The 20,571-nt window shown below is 46.2% G+C and overlaps 1 protein-coding gene across 3 annotated transcripts in view; it reads right to left on the reverse strand.

Annotated features, from left to right (window-relative positions):
• Positions 1 to 5,089: 5,089 nt before the first annotated feature.
• The window catches only part of ADPGK (ADP dependent glucokinase), a 32,441-nt gene continuing 16,959 nt past the window's right edge, over positions 5,090 to 20,571 (reverse strand). For 2 of the 3 annotated variants that reach the window (XM_034994775.1, XM_034994777.1), the window contains exons 4-7: positions 14,087 to 14,207; positions 9,518 to 9,714; positions 8,862 to 8,960; positions 5,090 to 6,498 (exon numbers count right to left, since the gene is read on the reverse strand). In XM_034994775.1, coding sequence (XP_034850666.1) covers positions 5,944 to 6,498; positions 8,862 to 8,960; positions 9,518 to 9,714; positions 14,087 to 14,207 — 972 coding nt within the window. In that variant the 3' untranslated portion in view covers positions 5,090 to 5,943. The remainder of the gene's footprint in view (positions 6,499 to 8,861; positions 8,961 to 9,517; positions 9,715 to 14,086; positions 14,208 to 20,571) is intronic. The other variant, XM_034994776.1, reaches the window with a different exon arrangement.

Genomic DNA, 20,571 nt, shown 5'->3' on the forward strand with positions numbered 1-20,571 from the left:
TAGCCACTCTGGAAAACAGTATGGAGGTTCCTCAAGACGTTAAAAATAGAGCTACCCTACGACCCACTGATTGCACTACTAGGTATTTACCGCAAAGATACAGATGTAGTGAAAAGAAGGGGCACCTGCACCCCAATGTTCATAGCAGCAATGTCCACAATAGCCAAACTGGAGGAAGCCAAGATGCCCTTCAACAGATGAATGGATAAAGAAGAGGCGGTTCATATATACAATGGAATATTACTCAGCCACAAGAAAGGATGAATACCCACCATTTGCATTGACATAGATGGAACTGGAGGGTATTATACTAAAAGAAAGAAACCAAGCAGAGAAAGACAAATACCATATGGTTCAACTCATATGTGGAACATAAGGAATAGTGCAGAGGACCACGGGAAGGGAAGGAAAACTGGGAAGAAATCAGGGAGATAAACCATGAGAGACTCTGGACTCTGGGAACCAAACAGGGTTACAGAAGGGAAGGGGGATGGGGTAACCGGGTGATGGGTATTAAGCAGGGCACGTGTGGTGATGAGCACTGGGTGTTACGTGCAACTAATGAATCACTGAACACTGCATCAAAAACTAATGATGTATTATATGTTGGCTAATTGAACATAATAAAAAGAAATTAATAAGATATGTCGAAAACCCCAAAGTATTTGGAAACTAAACACACACTTGCAGTAACTCAAGAAAAAAATCAAGAGAAAATATTTTGAATAATGAAAACAAATCACAATTTGTAGGACTCAGCTAAAAGCAGTGCTTATAGGAAACTTATAGCTGTAAATGCTTCTATTAGAACAGAAGGCAGAAAACCAGTGATAGAGGTAAGCTAGAAAAAGAGCAAAATAAACCCTAAATAACTACAGAGCAGACAAATATTAAAGATCTAAAAAGACAGAAGCTCTATGAAAAAAAAAAAAGACAAATCCCCAGCTAAACTGATGAAGGAAAAAGGAGGAGACAAATCAGGATATGAAGATAACAGGAATGAAGAAGGGGATAGCATTACAGATCGTATGGAAGTGAGAAAGATCAAGGAACATTATGAACTATTTATAACAATAAGATGGACAACTTGGACACAATAGACATTTTTGAAAATGAACAACATACTGAAATTGAAATGAAATATAAAGCCTTAATATTAAAAGTCCTATCAAAGAAATTGAATTTGTAAATCAAAACCTACCTGAAGCAAACTCTTAACCCAGATGATTTAGCTGGCAAATTTTATTAAATCCAACTTTACAAGAAGTTTTAGTAAATAGGAACAAAAGCTTCCCAACTTGTTTTCATGAGGCCAGCATAATCCTGATATCAAAAGTGGAAAAAGACATTACAGAGTAAGGAAATGATGCCCATTATTCTGCATGAACATGGGTACAAAAGTCCTTAACAATATATTAGCAAATTAATATTAGCACATTAAATCTGGCAGTATATAAAAGGGTTACTATGTATATCATGACCAAATTGGGGTTATCCCAGTATAATTTTAAATGTAATTAACTCTTGGTTTACTATTTGAAAAGCAAAGTACTTTCACGTGTTAACAAAATAAATGAGAAAGTCCTATGATTTCAGTAGGATGCAGAAAAAGCAATTTTTAAAAAGCCATCATAAAAACCCGGCAAATCAGGAACAGATAGTAACATCAACTTGACAAAAGGCATCTATGGAAAAAGGTGCAGTGAACATCACATTTAGTAGTAAAACACTCAACTAAGATCAGGACCAAGGCAAGGATGTCCACTTTTATCACTTTTGCTCAACATTATACTAGAGGCTCAGTGCTACGAAGGGAAGAAATAAAAAGGTATAGACAGAAAACGTCACAAATGATATGGTTGCTTATGAAGAAAAACCCAAGGAATCCTAAAAATAAGTAAATAAAGGTACCACAAGGGATAACTGGATCTGGCAAGGTCAGTGTACAAAAATCAATGATATTGGTACATACCAGCAAGGAAGAGTTTGAAAATGCAATTCAAAAATCCATTTACAAAACCGTCAAGTACTATCAACGTGAAATACTTAGTAATGAACTCACACATGTAAGCACCTGTACCCTGAAAACGACAAAGCTTTGCTGTGAGAAAAACACTTAATCACGTGCTGGGAAGCTAACTCTTGTTGAGGTAGAAATTCTTTCCAAATAGGTCTACAGATTACTATCACAAGCCCAACAAGTTTTGGGGTAGAAAGTGACAAGCTGGTTCTAAAATGTGAGGAAGATACCAAGGACTTAGCACATCCAAGGTGATCTTGAACAAAGTTGGAGGACTTAACACTCACCACCTCATTTCAAGGCTTGACCAGAAGAGTGTTTAGTAGTAAAACATCGGGATGGACAAACAGATCAGTAAAAGAGAACACAGTTCATAAATAGACAGACCTACGCTTATACAGTCATTTTTGATAAAGGCATGAAAGCAATGCAGTGGGAGAAGGAGTCAGACCTAACACCATCCACAAAAAGTCACTCAAAATGGATTAGAGATCTAAGTGTAAAACCTAAAATTACTGTAAAGTTTCTAGAAGAAAATGAGACTACAGGCAGGACAGTTCAATGCTTCAGACCAGTAAGCCAGGAAGAAAATGAGTGTCTGTCTACAGACTGGGACTATATAAAGAACTCCTACAACTCGATAATAAAACTAAACACCCAGATAACAATATATACAAAAGAACCCAGCTGGGGGAAAAAAAAAAAGTCGGCAGATTTGGACACTTCATAAAGATACATGAACGGCCAATAAACATGTAAAAAGAATGCTCACTCTTCATCAACAGGGAGATGCAACATGAGACCAGATACCTACTGGTTTCTGGAATACCAGAAATACCACTACTTACCTTTCGAGATGGCTACAATTAAACAGGGACACCTCCGGGTCTTGGTGCCAATGAGAAGCCACCAGAACTGTCAAATATCGGTGGGAGTAAAATGGTTCAGCCACTTTGGAGTGATGGGAACGTTCTGTATCTGGGTAGGCCCCACCAAATGGCACACGTGACATCCGTGGAGATCCACTGTATGAAAATGTCTACCTACAACACCCCAGAGTGAAATGTTAAATCACTGTGGTAGCTTTTCAAGGTTTTAAAATAGTTCTAGAGACCCAGGAAATTGCCAGGTCAGTTTAGTAATAGTAACTGACCATTATTAAGCTTTTAAATACGTGCCATGTACTGTGCTAAATATTTCGCACAGCTTTCTCCTTTAATCAAGAACCCTAAGGGGAGGGACCGTCATGCACCCCATTTTATGGATGAGCAAAGTGAGGCTCAGAACGGGTAGTACGTCCCTGTCATACAACACTTGCCATCTCAACACCCTGCATAGAATGTGAACTTCTACTGATGAGGGCTCCCCCCCCCACGCTAGCCAGAATAAAATGCAAATTCAGTCCGCATGATGATGACTGATTTGGGGCCAAATTGTTGTCTCAACAGTGTTTGGTGTGCTGGCCCTTCTCCCCGAGTGTTCAACCATTTCAAGCAAATGTAAGAGTGTTAAGAGCATTTGTAGGGAGGCTCATTTCTCACCAGGCCCCCTCTTCTAGTCCAGCGGACTTTCAAACTTCTTATCAAGTCGCACGTGGAAACCTTTGTAAAATACGGTTCTGGGCTCAGGGCGGAGAGGCCCGCGGCCCCACCTGCATTCATCCTGGCAGCTCACTCCCACAAAGCCTGTCCCAGGTGCTGGAGTCCAAGCTTCCTGCCAAAGGTTGGCTGCCTTCTCCAAAGGGTGGGATGTTTGGAGGGGCCCGTGCACATTCCTAACTCCACGGAGCTCATTCAGGCACACGTACAGCTTCACAAGACGGGAAGGAATACCTGCCCTGTGAGCATGATGCATTTTGATACTTCCTGTGTTCACCACCAAATTGACTTAGTGACTATAAATACTTCAACACCCATCTTTTGAAAAACACTGCTCTACGGTACGCGCTGATTACACGTTATTGACATCACCCATGCAAACTGGAGAACTTGTATATACTAAGGGGAGGGCAGAGCAGACAGCTCAGGGACAGACTAAGAAAAAGTCCCGTGGAAAACACCTCAGTACTCTCAAAGTCGTCTTTGGGTTTACAACAGAAGTGAGGAGTTATCCCAATTCTTCTTTGGAAAACAGAAATCTCTTCTCACTGAAGCCTTTCTAATACAAATAGGCTAGAAGCTTAGTGTTTTTTTTTCTTTAAAGAATGTTTTTTTTTTTTTTAAAGATTTTATTTATTTGACAGAGAGAGAGACAGGAAGAGCAGGAACACAAGCAGGGGGAGTGGGAGAGGAGAAACAGGCTTCCCGCGGAGCAGGGAGCCCGATGCGGGGCTCGATCCCAGGACCCAGGGACCATGACCTGAGCTGAAGGCAGACGCTTAACGTCTGAGCCACCCAGGCGCCCCGGTGTTTAATTATTTTTAATGGAGCTTGGAGGCAGAGACTGATGAAGTAGCAGCCAGAAATTTCCTTAATAAGCTACTTGCTTTGAATTTCAAGCTCTAGGCTTCAATTCTCTTTGAAGGAGTAATCAAACCTTTCCTTTTACCCATAGCAGGGACGGGGAGGTCATAAGTGAAGAACCCAAGGTAGCTTTGAGGTTCCAGAAGCTGCTATGAGCCACGTATGAACTGATGACCCCTGACTCTTGAAGTGGAGCTGCCACGTTTACACCACTCTTCAAACAACGGAGGAGGCTCACCGTGAGCACTCTTTCAAACTGCTGTTTTGTGGTGGCTTGGCTACTTAGTACTACGGTCTTCTGTCACCTTAACCCAACAGACGAAAGACCTATAGGCTGGGCTCAGCGCGAGGGACTGCCTAACCCAGCAGCGCGGAAGACAAGATAAACACCTCAAGAGCACAGTAACATACAACCCACATCCTAGTCAGGATCAGAAATGATTTATACTTTATCTGGCTCCAGAGTGGTGCTGGGAGAAACAAAATCAATCACAAGTAGACTTAGGACTCCTGAAATGTAAATTTTTTTTTAATATATTTAAAAGCACACACAAGTCTCCTTGACTTATAAAAAAACAAATACATAACAGGACAGATTTATTCATGATTCTGGGGCTCTGATGAGGTAAAACTCTTTACTGGATGTGGTGTGTGAATGTAAAACAAACATGATCTGTTACACCCGCAGAAGCGTATTCCAGTTGTAAAAGCAAATTCCTTCAAGGATCAGAGTGAACAACGATCGGTCTTCCACTGTGGAAAGCGTGCCCAGAGCCGGCGGCTGGGACTGGGCCCAGGCACGGTGGGCTCTGACCAGCCAGCCCACAACCCCGGGCGCCAGGGCAGAAGGCGGAGCCCAGCAGCCCCCGCAGCCCACCGGGCAGGCGAGCCAGGCTTCTGGAAGGCCTCCCGCAAAGGCTGCGCGAGGCTCCCGGCCTGGGCGGGGACTATGAAGCACAGGGGCGATTGTTTTGTCCTGACTTGTGGCTCTGTCTTAAGTTCGAGAGCAGAAGACTCAGAAGGGGTGCTCCTTAAATATTTTCATTGTAACACTGAATGGAAATCATGATCCTGCCCACAAGCGCGCAGCAGAGAGAGAGCATGAGACCCTGGCGCCGGCGGAAGCGCTTTCTCCAGCCAACGTGCTCTCCACAGCGCAGTCTGGCCTAAGATACCGGACAACGCTGCATAAAATGGGGACACGGGAATCAAGTTTTACCCCTGTAACACACAACATAAAAAAAAACAAAAATCCAGTCTCGTTAGTAGATAGCTAAATTCTGAGGAAAACCTGAAATGTTTTTGTGTAATCGTCAACAGGCTGGAATGTATCTGATACAGTTGAATCTGTTGTTTCTTTGGCTATCTTTCAATTAGATCTAGAAGCTGTTTTGACACGCCTCCATCCTGTTTTTCCTGTCATTCTTAAATTGGGTAGCTCTCCTTCAGAAAAATTACTTCCTAGGAGTGAGGGCGGACTTCTGAATAGAAGAGGCCTTCAGCGGAAATGGCATCTCCAAGGCCCACGGTTCGAATGGGATCTTTACACACCAGGACTGGTGTGAAGTGGAAGGATATTCCCTCCCTGTGCCACTCTGCCACTGGCTCATTGGGGTTTATTACAATCCTCGAGCCCACCTCTGAATGGGAAGTCATGAACTCGTGGGGCGCCCGCAGGGACACACGGTTGGCGTCTATGGCTTCCGTGGCGCAGGCCTGCGTCCCGGCCACGCGTGCTCCTGCGGCCACGGCCGCCAGCTGGTTGGCCCAGTGTCCGTCGACAGTGGCCAGGATGTGGTAGACCAGCGTGTGGAAATGGATCCTGGTGAGGTCTGAGGCTCTGCTTTTACTCCTCCCATGTTCCTTCAAGATCCAGAAGAGGATGTCACTGACCATGCCCACGTCGGGGACGCCATTCCAGGAAGAGAGAGAGGAGTGAGGTCCAGATGCCGCCTGGCTGAGGAAAAGCAGCTCCTGTTCGTTCAGGCCCAGGGAAGTCACCGCCCGAAAGACCTGCTAACAGAAACACAACGGAGGTCTCTTTCTGATGGACACCCAGCTCCTAAGAGACCCGAGGACACAGCCCGGGACTACAGTCCAGGGAAGGCAGGCAGTACGGCGTCTCTCTTCCTTCCCACGAGACTCCCCGCCCCGGAGCACGCGCCAGGGAAGGGACGGTCACAGATGACTGCTTTGGCCCTGACACCTCTAGCCGCACCTTTATCACCACTTGGGATAAACCCAGAAAGTGGCAGTGACACTTTGTAGACTCGGCCTTCTGCTATATTCACTCCGACAAAGGGCAGAGGGGCACCTACTTCCTATTTCCGTCCATGGCACCCCGCCTGAGACTTCGCACGCACAGCAGCCCCTCTGCCTACTGGTGGGACCAGGCTCTTGGTTCCCGAACGCCAGCCGGCGCCGTGCCGGTGAGACAGAGAAGGCCCTGCGGCACACAGGGTCCCGTGGTTCCGTGTACACAACCCCAAGAAGCAGGGAGAAAGGTCTCCCGTCAGAGCTAAGCTTTTTAAGCAGCTGTGGGTTAGGGAAGGCCGAGCCGAGTAGCAACAGTGTGCAAAGGGCACTGAACAGGAGCTGCGGAGCCGGTTTTAGTCTTAAAGGAGCCACGGTGTCGACCGATCTCTGACCTGGCGGAGCCAGAGAACCGCACACACACGGGGAATGTGTGAGGGAGAGGAGCCCCTGGAGGGAGGGAGAGTGCAAGGGGTACGTGTGGGGGCATGCGTGTGTGTGCGCGTGCATGCATTTATTATTTAAAAACCGGTGGCCTGGAACCTTTGCACTTCCGCGTACGGCATGTGCTGTGCCAGGCCCTGAGCGGGTGGCTTTATTTCATTCAATTCTTACCATAACGCTCTCAGAAGGAGGAATCACCTCCATTTCCCAGATAAGGGGACTGAGGCTCAGAAAGGTTAAACAGACACACAGAAAATGAAATAAACATGGCCTTTTTAAAAGGTGGAAAGATAACCTTAAAGGAGAAATGCAAATCGAAACCTCCGCTGAGAAACACCAAGTGCGAACGCCGACGTAAACCGCGGCGTGCGGGCGGCGCCTGCATGTGGTATTTGGGAGCTCACGACATGCTACTCACTTTTGCTACAAACTTGAAACTGCCCTAAAAAGTAAAGTCTATTAAAACAACCCACAATTATTCTCAAATATTTTTCACCTGTCAGACTGGTCAAAGAATGCGTGTTTCTAATCACGTTCTGGTGGCAAGGACACGAGGAAATGAGCACCTGTAAAGAGTTCTAGCGGGGGTGAGTGGGGACAGCTCCGTCGAGGGCACCTTGGCAACATTACACCCACAAGGGCCTTTTCTGCCTCACCGAGCACTGTGCTTCTGTGAATTCATCAGACATATGTACCTGCGCACGGGGAGATGGAAGTCCTACACCAGGTTCTCTGCTGCACCACCGTCTGGGATAGCAAAGGACAGAAACCAAGATGCCCACCGACACGGTGCAGGGTGAATAACCAACCTGGGGACCCCACATGCTCCCTTTCATCGCCTGGCTGTGAAAAGACAGCATGCTCCCCAGTGATGTCGGAGAAAAGGCCTCCAAAATCCAGTCAGTGAGAAGAAGCAAAGTGCAGAACAGTCCACATTCCATACACCGTGCTATCTTTTGGGGTAAAAAGGGACCAAACATGAAGGATATATCCCCATGTTTGCTTCTATTTGTACGTGACTCTGGAGAAATAAGGATGAAACCAAGAAGATTCCTAACAGTGGGTACGGGTGGTGGGAGGGAGACGTCACTGTGTGTCTTGGTATCATTGGGGTTCGAACCATACGAATATATCACCCATTAAAAAGGTTAAATAATAATACATTAAAAGGTTCCGTAACTTGCCTAAGTTCACAAAGCTAGAGAACGGCAAAGCGGCCATGCCAACCCCGGCTTCCGAAGTCTGTGCTCTGAAGCACCGTACTCCCGGGTCTAATCCCTGCTGCTGACCGGAGGTACGAGTCGAACACCTTGGTGCCTGGTGGTGAGGGAGTGAAGCTCCCCCAAAGTTCCTCTCCTCTGAGCTTCTGGAAGTTCAACTGAAAGCAGCTGAGCTGGGCTGTTTTCTCCTTTGGGTTCTACCACAAAACCCATTCATGTCCAACTTCTCCATTCCAGGAGAAACAGGACCCACAAGTCCATCAGGGATGCTGCCGTATTGCTAACCTAGTAGGAGATCCTGTTCCAGAACGGCTCTGGCTCCTTATTTGGATCTTCATGGACCCAGGTCTGAGTGACAGAACATCCATGCCTCAGTGAGCTGGCCCGTGAGCCCTAAGAGCCGGCCCCTCCGGGCAGGTGGGGGAGGGCCACAGAAGGCCGCACGTGCTGCCCTGTGGTTACCTGATGCACGATGCTCCTCATGAGCTCCTTGTTGGTCATACTGGCCAGCTCGAGGTGAACCGGAATACCAGTGGGGATGTCAGAAATGGAGGTCACGACCTGGCAAGAGAAGAGCGCAGTGGTGCCATTAGAAACAGAACTCACACAAGAGGCAAGAAGGGTCAAGGCCGAGAGGCAGTGCCTCTGGTCACAGCCTTTTTTGCATCATGATGCAAGCTCTAAGCCCCGGGGGTCACCACAGCCTCCAGACGAGGGACGCTCTTGCCGACAGGGAGGCGCCGGGGTCCTACACTCCGGGCACCAAGAACCGCCCGCGCGCTCAGGGAGCAGCCTCTTCCTGGGGGCCTGCCCCGGGGAACCGCCGCACAGCTGATGTGAAGAGACGACACACACGACACAGAGGCCGCAGACCACACACCGCGGCGAAGCGCAGGGCGCAGAGGCTCGGGCGAGAGGCGTTCTGCCCTGTCCTGCTGGAGCTGCCGCCCGCGGCCGAAGGAGCACCGGGAGGCGCGTCCCCGCGGCGGCTGCCGTCCGTCGTCCCGGGGAGGCCGGGACCGAGGACCAGGCAGCACGAGCTGCAGAGGCCGAGAGCGGCGGGAACCTGAGGAACAACGCCAGCCGAGATCTGTGAAATTCTGTGACAGTGCTGTTACCTCCAAGAGCCTCTTCCTCTGCAGCTCCTTGCTCTGTCCCTCCATCATGTGCAATCCAGAGAGGACCACCAGGTCTGGCTGAAACTCCTCCAGGCTGGACATGAACACCTCCAGCATATTCATGGCCCCGTTGGAGAAGTCGTGGGAGAAGATGAATCGGTTGGCATGGGGAGCTTTTAACCGGCCCCATTCCTCCCCTAGAAAAGCCCAGGCAACACAGTGGGAAGACAAGGAAGAGGCTTTAGGTCTCCTGGCTGTGGGGGCGGGAGGGGGCCTCACTGGAGCCCCGGCTCCGGGCACGCTGGCTTGCGGCTGAGTGCAGCCCGACGACAATGGCCTAGGCCAGCATGGCGCTGCATCCAGGACGGTGGTCAGTAAAGAAACCAATCCACCGGACCCCGACCCCGACCCCAACCCAACAACACAACAAACACAGCATGGGTGCCCTATGCCTCTGTCAAGGGGCTGCCAGTTAGTCCCAGGAGCACTTCCCGCCCACTGAGCTCTCACACACAGGACGCCTGTGCCCCTTCCCTGTTACAGAGCAGTAGCACGGCTTCCAAACACCAGCATCCGGCACACAGCGTGCATGTCCCTGCACATGGAACACGCGATCTTTCTCGATGCACTTCCCACCTCACAGCGGGCCTCGAGCATCTCTCATGCAGCTGGGCCCCATGGAGGCAAGCTGACTGCAGCCCCTCCTCCCTGCTGCCCGCTGGTGGTTTCCTGGCACTTGATCCAGAAGGTAACAACGTCTGGCTGCTCTAGCCTCCTCTGAGCGCGCTGCTTTGGAATAATGACTGCTCAAGACCAAGTTCAAGCATTACTTCCTCCCTAAGTGGCTGCTGACTGCTCCAGCCTGAGGTGCACTTTCACTGCTCTGAGCATCCCCAGAGGTTTCCCTGCCCACGGTTTGGGGAGTATCATTTTGCTTTGAGCTAGTTCTTCTACGGTTCTGAACGAGTATTCAAACTTACACCATTACTTAACTTGTCACACAGCTGTGCCCCATCTCCCCAAACAGAATGGCAGCTCTTTGAAGGGAACATTGCACGTCTCTTGATTCTCAAAGTACCTGTCACAGGCCCTGCAGAGAGGGCCCACTCAAGCCAAGGGAGGCGAGATGCACCCCTGGCTGGGTCTTCTGCTGGGGGGAGCAGTTTGGGATCTGTGCCCACCACAGGAGTGGCTCTCCCCAGAGGCCCTGCATCAGAATCTCCTGGGGAACTGAGTTTTAGATGTGCAGGTGCTGGGGCCCACTGCTGTGCACGTGGGTGTAGAACGACCCACGCAGACCCCACAGCGGCCAAGCATCTGAGAGGCGTGTGCTATGGCTGGGAGTCCTAAAGCAGGGCAAGAGACAGAGGCCTTCCCCGGGTTCCCCTGGTGAAGCCTCACCACTCTTTCTTCTCCCAAGGCTTGGCAGCAAATCTTGAAACTCAGTCAGCGCAAGGGCCACCTGGGCTCTGTAACTGCTTCAGGCAATTCCTAAATGATCCCTCCTGCCCCCCCAAACCAGCATGGAGGCACTTCCGGAGACTCAGGGGCAAGGATTTAGGAGCTGGGTTTCTATAGCTTTCCCTCCAAGTATTCATCTCATTTACAAAATTAGAATTCATACACTGAAAGCTCGTTTTTCACTGGTTTCTATCAGTTACTGGACAATCCTTCAGAAAGCTTTTCCCGAAGGCAGACAAACCACAGCAGAGGGTTTCCTCATACTGCAGGCTGATGTGCTAACTGTTGTCAGCAAACCTCTTCCTCCTTCCTACAACAGGCCTCTCCAAACAGAAGCCTTGCCTCTCCACGGGGAGTGCGCGTGTGCATACAGGGCTTACTCTGGAGTGAGTGTCAAGGATGGCAGAGCCCATCTTTCCTTTACTGTGAGTTCAGCTTTATTGAATCCATTCCTCTGAAAAACATTTTATATGTGGGTCATTTATATAAAAATCTATGAAAGCAGAAAAAGACATTTCCTATTTATTGAACCCCAACACAATGGTTATGTCGGTTACACCAACACATTCCTTTAATTCCTGGTCCACATCTTACCATTTGTCCAAAGAAAACACCCAATAATGGCCCACACAGCTGAGTGCAACACTCCGACCCTGTTTTATCTCCAAAGACCCAAAGCAAGGGCAGCCTCCCCTGCGAAGCCTTCCCTAACTCTGCCAACCCCAGTAGATTCAGCTGCTTCCTCCCCTGGGCCACTGTTGGTACCTCTTAAGGATGGGGCACGTGATTTTGTAATCATCTGCTCAAGAGCCCATGCCCTGCAGTGAGCTGCGAGCTGAGCGCAGGGCCCGCGCCTTCTGTCACCAGCTCGTCCTGCCTCACACCGCCCCTGCATGTAGCGTGTGAACAAATGAATGAGCGAAGAACAAGCGAAGGAGAGGAAAGACTGAGGACTTCGATGGCCTGTGACAACAAGGAATATGGGTATGACTCCAAATCCAACATCTTCCCCACTGACAAGACTCCGCACAAGGGGAGGAATCCACATCAGAATCCTCCCAAGGGCAAGACCTGGGGCTGCCCCTTCTAGAGTGAAGCTGCTGAGAAGCACCGCCTAACTTACCCAGGAGAGCCACACAGCATTCAAAGTAAATGAATTTCCCCAGGGAAAGAGAGGAGAGGCAAAATAAATAGGCCTCTGCGAGGCAAAGACGAGGAGGGAAGTGAAGAGCTGCTCCCTGGCTGTTCCTAGAGGACACAGGACTGACGGAACGGCCTGAGAAGCAAACCGACTGGAACGCAGACAGGGCAAGCCTGGAACCTCAACGCCCCCGTTCTCACAGAACTTGGAATGCGTTTCTCTGAGCGATCCCTTCTCTCAATTTACCGTCCTGCCCTTCGGCCACTAGGTCAGCAACACCTATGTATGACTCAGTGGGTCCCTGGCCCAAAGCCTGAAAACAAGCTTCTCTGGGCAAGTCCGGCAGGGGAAAAGGAGGAAACCATTGGTGACAAATCCTCTTTGGGAATTTATTCATCTAAATATGAGAGAAGCTGGGAATGGATTTCTGTGAAGACAAGTGATCCAAGGGCTTCTGCCACCAGACTAGCTTCCAAGGGTCAGTGAAAATGTAACTTCCCATAAAGTTTCATGGGAGGCCCTGCTTTGTACTAACAAAATAAGGCATAGAAAAGAAAAACTAAAGTGTGGGGTTTAGAAACCCCAGGATGGAGACAGTCTCCTTTGAAGATAGGCTGTGCCGTCCGCTTACCTCCACACGAGGCACAGCGGTCAAATCCAACCGCACCATCCGGTGGAGGAGAGCAGTCTCTCCACCCTGCAGTCACCAGGGAAGCTGACAGGAACCAGGAACCAGGAAGGTCCCCAGGTCATGAGGTGAGCACCAGCAGGGTGCAAGGGAGAGGAATCTGGAACTGGCGGCAGCAGCACCTCCAAGGCTCGTTAGCTCCTCTAGACCCTTCCTGTCAACAGTCTGCTTCATGCCTTTCACTGAAGGAGCTCCCGGTACCTCTGAACCTTGCCACAACCTTCAGGCAGTAAGAACTATCAGTCTGAGTTTCTGAGAAACTCAAAACTTGCGTATAATTAAATGTGAACCACCTACTGCAACATTCTGTCCATAACGTCCAGACCTAGCCCTTGCTAACCTCCTGATTACAAGAAGCACCCAAAAGAGAACCAGAGACAAACAATTCCTTTTTTGCACATGGAGAAAAACATAATTTTCAAGAAGCACTCTAATTCCTATCTCACATTAATTACTCTAGTACGTGAGGTTCTCTTAATCGACTTGGAAGCAGTTCACTGAAGCCTATTAAAGTAGTGCTTTAAGGGACTAATTAGTCTGTTTAGATGCTTGAGTCTTTAACTTGAGTTAATGATGTGTTGAGTCAGAAATTCAAGAGTCTGAGTTCTGAGCAGAGCAAAGAGACAACAGCAAATATGCAGATTAAATAAACAGTTAAAATATGTTTAGGTATTGAGGATTCTCTAAGAATCAGAACTGTAGTCTCTGTGACACACAGTCTACTGGGAGTGATGCCGGATGGGCTGGATTTGGACTGATGAACACTGGAATGTTATATAATGGGAAATAATTAAGCTAAATACAAACACTTCCACACCCAAGGGAAAATAAAAGGCTTCAAAGGAAGTTTGCCAGAGGCCTGCAATCAATCCTAGCAGCTTGGAACAGTTGGCCAGAAAAGCCTAGGGCAGAATCCAGCACAGTGTTGTACAGATGTTACCTGCCCTTCTCTTTAGTAATAAAACTTGGAATATGTGTGTTTAACACATTTTCATTTTTATTCAAGATGCCGGTTTTCCTAGAGCCTAATTTCTCTTGGGGTCAGGTCAGGTCAGTTCTGTTTGTAGATCTGGGAATTTTCTTCAATGTTATAATACTCTCTGTTCTTGAGATAATGGCCAGCATCAGCTCAGCAGAACCAAGAGGTCAGGCAATCTTCGTAAGGCAAGAAAGGGTCCCGCCAACTTACAAAGATCAATTTCTAGCACAGTCGCACCCCAGTCTGACAACACACAGGGCCTTGTACAGTCTCACACCATTACTTACTCATTTCTCTTACCTGCCTGATATTCTAAAATAAGGTGGAACTCATCCGCTTCCTGCAACGACTCTGGTGGAACAAAGACATTATCATCAAGAAGTTCATGCAGCTTTGGACCAACTGGACCGCAAAGAAGAATCTGGAGACAAGATAGAGGAAATCTATTAGGAGATCTGTCCCTTTTCCCATAGAATCTATACAGTAACCAACAGGGACATCCAGGCCACTTCTATTCATTTCAACAAAAAACTGGAATCCAAATCTAATTTTAAAAGCTTTTGGTTTGGAGGTATGTAGTAGAGGGGGCTATTAACCAGGGCTTGGGCCTCTGGAGGGAACGGCCACCGGAAATGAGGGGCTGACAAAAGACCCGAGTCACACCTGTTAGACAGATACCTACGCAGCTGTGGAATCTCACACACTCTGTAAGTGACTGAATGTTTGTGTCCTCCTCCAAATTCCTATGTTGAAGCCTAACTGCCGATGTGACAGTATTTGGAGACAGGGCTTTCAGGAGGTAATTAAGGTCAAATGAGGTCATTAAGGTCAAATGAGGTCATATGGGTGCAGTCCTAATCCAGGAGGATTGGTGGCCTCCTAAGAAAAGAAAAAGGGAGAGCTCGATCTCGCTCTTTCCAACATGCCCACTGAAGAAAGGCCATGTGAGGACGCACCAGAAGGTGCTGCAAGCCAGGAAAGAAGCCCTCACCAGAAACCGGACCCTGCTGGAACCTTGATCTTGGACTTGCCAGCCTCAGAGTTGTGACAAAATAAATTTCTGCTGTTGAAGCGGCCCAGCCTATGGCATTTTGTTATTATGGCTGTCGAAGCAAACTAAGACACACCCCACCCCCACTTTCTTTTCTTTACTCTCTCATCCTCTGTAGGCAAACAGATGATGGCATGTTGTCTACTCAGAGTTGCCTGATGAAAACAATTCTGTTTGAATTTTACACAGTACAGAAAAGAGCCTCAGAATCACAATATGGCCCTCCAATCAGAGGACCTAATTTGTGGGATCGGGCTCCCTATTATACTTGGCTGTTATGTAAGCAGGACAGCCTTCCAGAGATGGGAATTAAAGAGCACCTCAATTCAGCAAGTTGGGAGGCAGGTGCTCTGAAACTTTCCCTAAACCTTTTCTTCAACTCCAACCTGGGACTCTACCTGGCTATCCCTTCTAGAAGTCATTTCACATCTACTGCTGCTCTGCCAGGCAGGCTCTGGACCCCTCTCACAGCCAGGCCAACGGGCTCAAAACCACCAAACAATGAGGGCTTGGACAGCGACGTAAAGGAAAGTCCCCAGAGATGATCAACACCATGTCAGATTTAATATGCCCCACCCAGAAACTTCAAAAGGCATTTTACTTGCTAATTAACTGCTTGCTTGTACAGCTACAACTTTACTTGTTTTCTCTAATTCCTGGGCAGAACTTCAGCCTCCAAGATGAGAGATCACAGGCCAAATTTACCCTCCTGCCCAAAACAACAAAAACAGACAAAATACATGAAACAATGGTTTTTACAACATTTGGACACAACAACAAAGGACAGTGATCCCTAACAGGAAAAAAACCGAACTGAGTAAGACCTACAAATGCCACATCAAATTAAAGGATTGTTTCCAGATATACAAAATCTGAAAGAGTTCATCATCAGTAGACCTGCACTATAAGAAAGGTTAAAGGAAATCCTTCAGGCACAAGTTAAATGATACCAGATGGAAATAAGGATCTAAACAAAGGAATGAGGAGCACCAAAAATGGTAACTCTGGATAAGTATATAAGATCTTTTTCTTATTATTTAAATCTTTTTAAAAGAGAATCAACTGTTTAAAGAGCAATATTAACAACACAGGATGAGGTTTATAATATACACGGAAGTAAACCATATGACAACAACACTAAAGACCAGAGAAAAGAAATGGAAGCACCTATTTATTATAAAGTCCTTAGATTATACATTAGGTATGATATCACTGACAGTAGACCGTGATGGCTAAAAATGTACACTATAAATCTTAAAGCAACCACTAAAATAACAAGGAATTATAGCAAATAAGCCAGAAGATAATCTGAAAGCATAGAAAATAATTCAAAAGAGTGCAGAAAAAGAGGAAAAAGGGAAGATAAAGAGGTGGGACAAACAGAAAACAAAGAGCAAGATGTCAGACTTAAACCTAATCTATTAACAAATACATTAAGTGCAAATGGCCTAAATAGCCCAAGTAAAGGAGACTGTCAAAGTGAATTAAAAAGTAAGCCCCAAATATATGCTGCCTACAAAAAATATATTATTTATTAATTATGAAATCTAAGTCACCATTTTATTTACTTTGCAACCAGACTTGTATGTTGTTTTTATCTGGACACATTATTATTATTATTTTTATTTTTATTTTTTTTTTATTGAAGTATAGTTGACACACAATGTTACATTAGTTTCAAGTGTACAATATAGTGATACAACAAGTCTACATGTTATGCTATGCTCACCACAGGTGTAGCTACCAACACTATTACAATACCATTGACTACAATTCCCTCTGCTGTACCTTTCATCCCCATGACTTTTTCATTCCACAACTGGAGGCCTGTACTTCCCACTCCCCTTCACCCATTTTGCCCATCCTCCCACTGCCCAAGGAATACATTTTAAATATAAAGACACCAATAGGTTAAAACAGAAAAATGGAAAAAGATATGTCACACTAACACTAATCAAAAGAAAGCTACAATGGCAATTGTAACCAAAACAGATTTTAGAGCAAATATTATGAAATGATTTTCTTTATCCCTGGCAATGATAAAGAGGTCAATTCATGAAGAGGATACAGCAATCATAAATAGGTATACACTTAATGACAGGGCTTAAAAATATATGAAGCACAAAGTTATAGAATTGTAAGGAATAGATAAATCTATAACTATAGATGAGGATGTTAATACTTGCCTCTCAATAACTGATAAATCAAATAGACACAAAATCAGTAAGAATATAGAAGACCTAAACAACACTACCAACCAACTTGGCCTGACATTTATAAAATGTTCCATCCAACAACAGCAGAATATAACTCTCCCTCTTCCTCTGCCCTCCCACTCCCCCCATTCTCCCTGGCATCCATGCTCTCTCTCTCAGATAAACAAAATCTTAAAAAAACAAACAAACAAACAAAAAAGACTTTACTAAGATAGACCATATTCTAGGTCATAAAAAAAGTCTCAATAAATTTAACAGGATCAAGAGAAGCATATTCTCTGACCACAATGTAATTAAAATAGAAATCATCAGCAGAGGGCGCCTGGGTGACTCAGTCGATTAACCATCTGCTCAGGTCATGATCCTGGGGTCCTGGGATCGAGTCCCTCATCGGGCTCTCTGCTCTGCAGGGAGTCTGCTTCTCCCTCTGCCCCTCCTCCCACTCATTCTCTCAATCTCTCTCTCTCTCAAATAAATAAATAAAAATCTTAAAAAAAAATCATTAGCAGAAAGATATCTGGAAACACCCCCAAGTGTTTAGAAAGAGCTCATACACTTATAAATAGTTCATGGATGGGCTATCAAATAGCCCATCTCAAGAAATCACAGGGTTATTAGAAAGCACTTTGAATGGAATGAAAAAAAACTATAATGTATCAAAATCTGTGGGATGCAGCTAAAGAAGTACTTAAGGGGAAATTTATAGCACTAAACACCTAGATCAGAAAATAAAGTCTCAAATCAATGACATCAGCTTCTACCTTAAACTAGGAAAAAAAGAGCAAGTTAAACAACATGAACAAAACTAATGAAATACAAAAGAGAAAAATCAATGAAACCTAAAGTTCATTATTTATTGAAAAGATCAGTAAAACTGATTAAACTCTAAGCAAAGAGGAAAAAAAAAAAGATCACAAGGGGAAGTTGCAGAGAGGAAAGATCCTGAGCTCATCTCCTCCCACAGACACACTGAGGCTGCAACAACATATAAAGCAACTCTCTCTGAGAACAACCTGAAGATTAGCAGAACAACTCTTCCACATTAAAGACATAAAGAAAAAGACATACTGAGAAGTGCAGAAGTGACAGAGACACAGTCTGGTCGGGACCCAAACCCCCAGCGTCCTGACCCACAAGTAGGAGGGATATCATAGGTGTGGAGGTCCTCCCTAAGGAGTGAGGGGTTCAAACCATACACTGGGCACCCCCTGCCCTAGGGATCTGCACTGGAAGGAGGAGCCTTTATAATGTCTGGCTTTGAAAATCAGTGGGGCTTAGCTTTACGGGAACAAGAGGGTTATAGTAGACTGACACTTCACTACTAAAGGGCTTACACAGAATCTTACTCATGCCAAGACCCAGTGCAGAGGCAGCAGTTTGAAAAGCACCTGGGCCATAGAAGAGATTTGACTAACTTCAGGGACAGGGATCTGCAGGAACTTTCTCTGTGAATAGAAGCATTAGCAGGTACCATATTTTGCCCTCCTTCAGCCTAGCTGGCCTGACACTAGGAAACAAAAGTTCTAGCACTTTCTATCTACTTTACCACCACTGCTCACCCTGCTCTGGCATTTCCCTGTAGACCTGCTCTGCCCGACCTGCCCACCCCAGCAGGTACCCCCTCCAAAGTGGTTCTTACCCCACCACACCTGGTGGGCAGCTGGGATCTGCACCTGTCCAAGGTGACTCCTGCCCCAGGAAGGGGCAGGCCAGCCCCAACCACCAGTACCCCTGCAGCAGCCACAGCCTCTGAGCTAGCCAGGCAAACCCAACCACAACGTGCCTACAGCACTTGCAGCCCAGACACAACAGATGGGTACGTGCGGCCCACACAGGTGGCACCCTAGAAGTGCCTCTGCTTGACCAGGGGTGACTGCACTTCTGGGCCCCAAAGGATACCTTCTACACAAGGCCAGCACCTTCAAGACCAGAAGATGTGAATGAACTACCAAATACGTAGGAACAAACAGAGAGACCAACAAAATGAGACAGAGAAATATGTTCCTAAGAAAGACCTCAGAAAAAAGAACTAAATGAAACAGAGAAAAGCAGTCGACCTGATAAAGAGTTCAATGTAATTAATGGTCATAGAGACGTTCACTGAACTTGGGAGTGGATGAACTCAGTGCAAACTTCAACAAAGAGAAAATATAAAAAGAACTAATCAGAGCTGAGCAATAACTGCAATGAAAAATACACGAGAGGGACTCAACAGCAGACTGGAGGATGCAGAAGAATGGATCAGTGCTCTGGAAAGCCATCCAAGCTGAACAGCAAAAGAAAGCAAAAAGAAAGAAGAAGAAGAAGAAGAAAAAATGAGGACAGATTAAGGGAACCTCTGGGACAATATCAGGCAAAATAACATTAGCATTATAGGGATCTCAGAGGAAGAAACAAAGGGACAGAAAACTTATCTGAAGGCATAACAGCTGAAAACTTCTCCAACCTGGGGGAGGAAACAGACAGCCAGGTCCAGGAAGCACAGACAGCCCCAAGCAAGATGAAGCCAAGCTTAAAAGCAGCAGGAGAAAAACAACTAGTTATGCACCCAGGAACACCTATAAGACTACTGGCTGATTTTTCAGCAGAAACTTTGCAGGCCAGAAAGGAGTCCTATGATATATTCAAAGTGCTGAAAGGAAAACACCTATGATCAAAGATACCAAGGATATGGTACCCTGCAGAACTGTCATTCAGAACTGAAAAAGTGATAAAGAGTTTCCCAAACAAAAGTTAAAAGGAGTTCACTACACTAAACTGACCTTATAAGAAATATTAAAAGACTTTTTTAAGCAGAAATGAAGAGGCCGTAACTAGAAGAAAATTATGAAAGAAAAAGTCTCTACTGGTAAAAGCAAACATATAGTAAAGGTAGTAGATAAGTCACTCATAAAGTTAGTGTGAAGGTTAAAAGACAAGAGTAAAATCAACTAAATCTACAATAACTAGTTAAGAGACACACAAAATTTTTAAAAATGTAAAATATGATTCCAAATACATAAAACATGGGGTGGAGGGAGTCAAAACATAGTGCTTTTAAAATGTGTCCAACTGGGTGGCTCAGTTGGTTAAGCGACTGCCTTCAGCTCAGGTCATGATCCTGGAGTCCCGGGATCGAGTCCCGCATCTTGCTCCCTGCTCAGCAGGGAGTCTGCTTCTCCCTCTGACCCTCCTCCCTCTCATGCTCTCTGTATCTCATTCTCTCTGTCTCAAATAAATAAATAAAAAAAAATCTTGGGCGCCTGGGTGGCTCAGTTGGTTAAGCGACTGCCTTCGGCTCAGGTCATGATCCTGGAGTCCTGGGATCGAGTCCCGCATCGGGCTCCCGGCTCGGCGGGGAGCCTGCTTCTCCCTCTGACCCTATCCCCTCTCATGCTGTTTCTCTCTCTCTCTCAAATAAATAAATAAATAAAATCTTTAAAAAAATAAAATAAAATAAAATAAAATAAAATGTGTCCAACCATCAATTTAAAATAGACTGCTATATATGGGATGTTATATACGAACCTCATGGTAAC

Source organism: Mirounga leonina, unplaced genomic scaffold, assembly GCF_011800145.1.
Source record: "Mirounga leonina isolate KUSES-001 unplaced genomic scaffold, KU_Mleo_1.0 Mir_91, whole genome shotgun sequence".
Taxonomy (NCBI): domain Eukaryota; kingdom Metazoa; phylum Chordata; class Mammalia; order Carnivora; family Phocidae; genus Mirounga; species Mirounga leonina.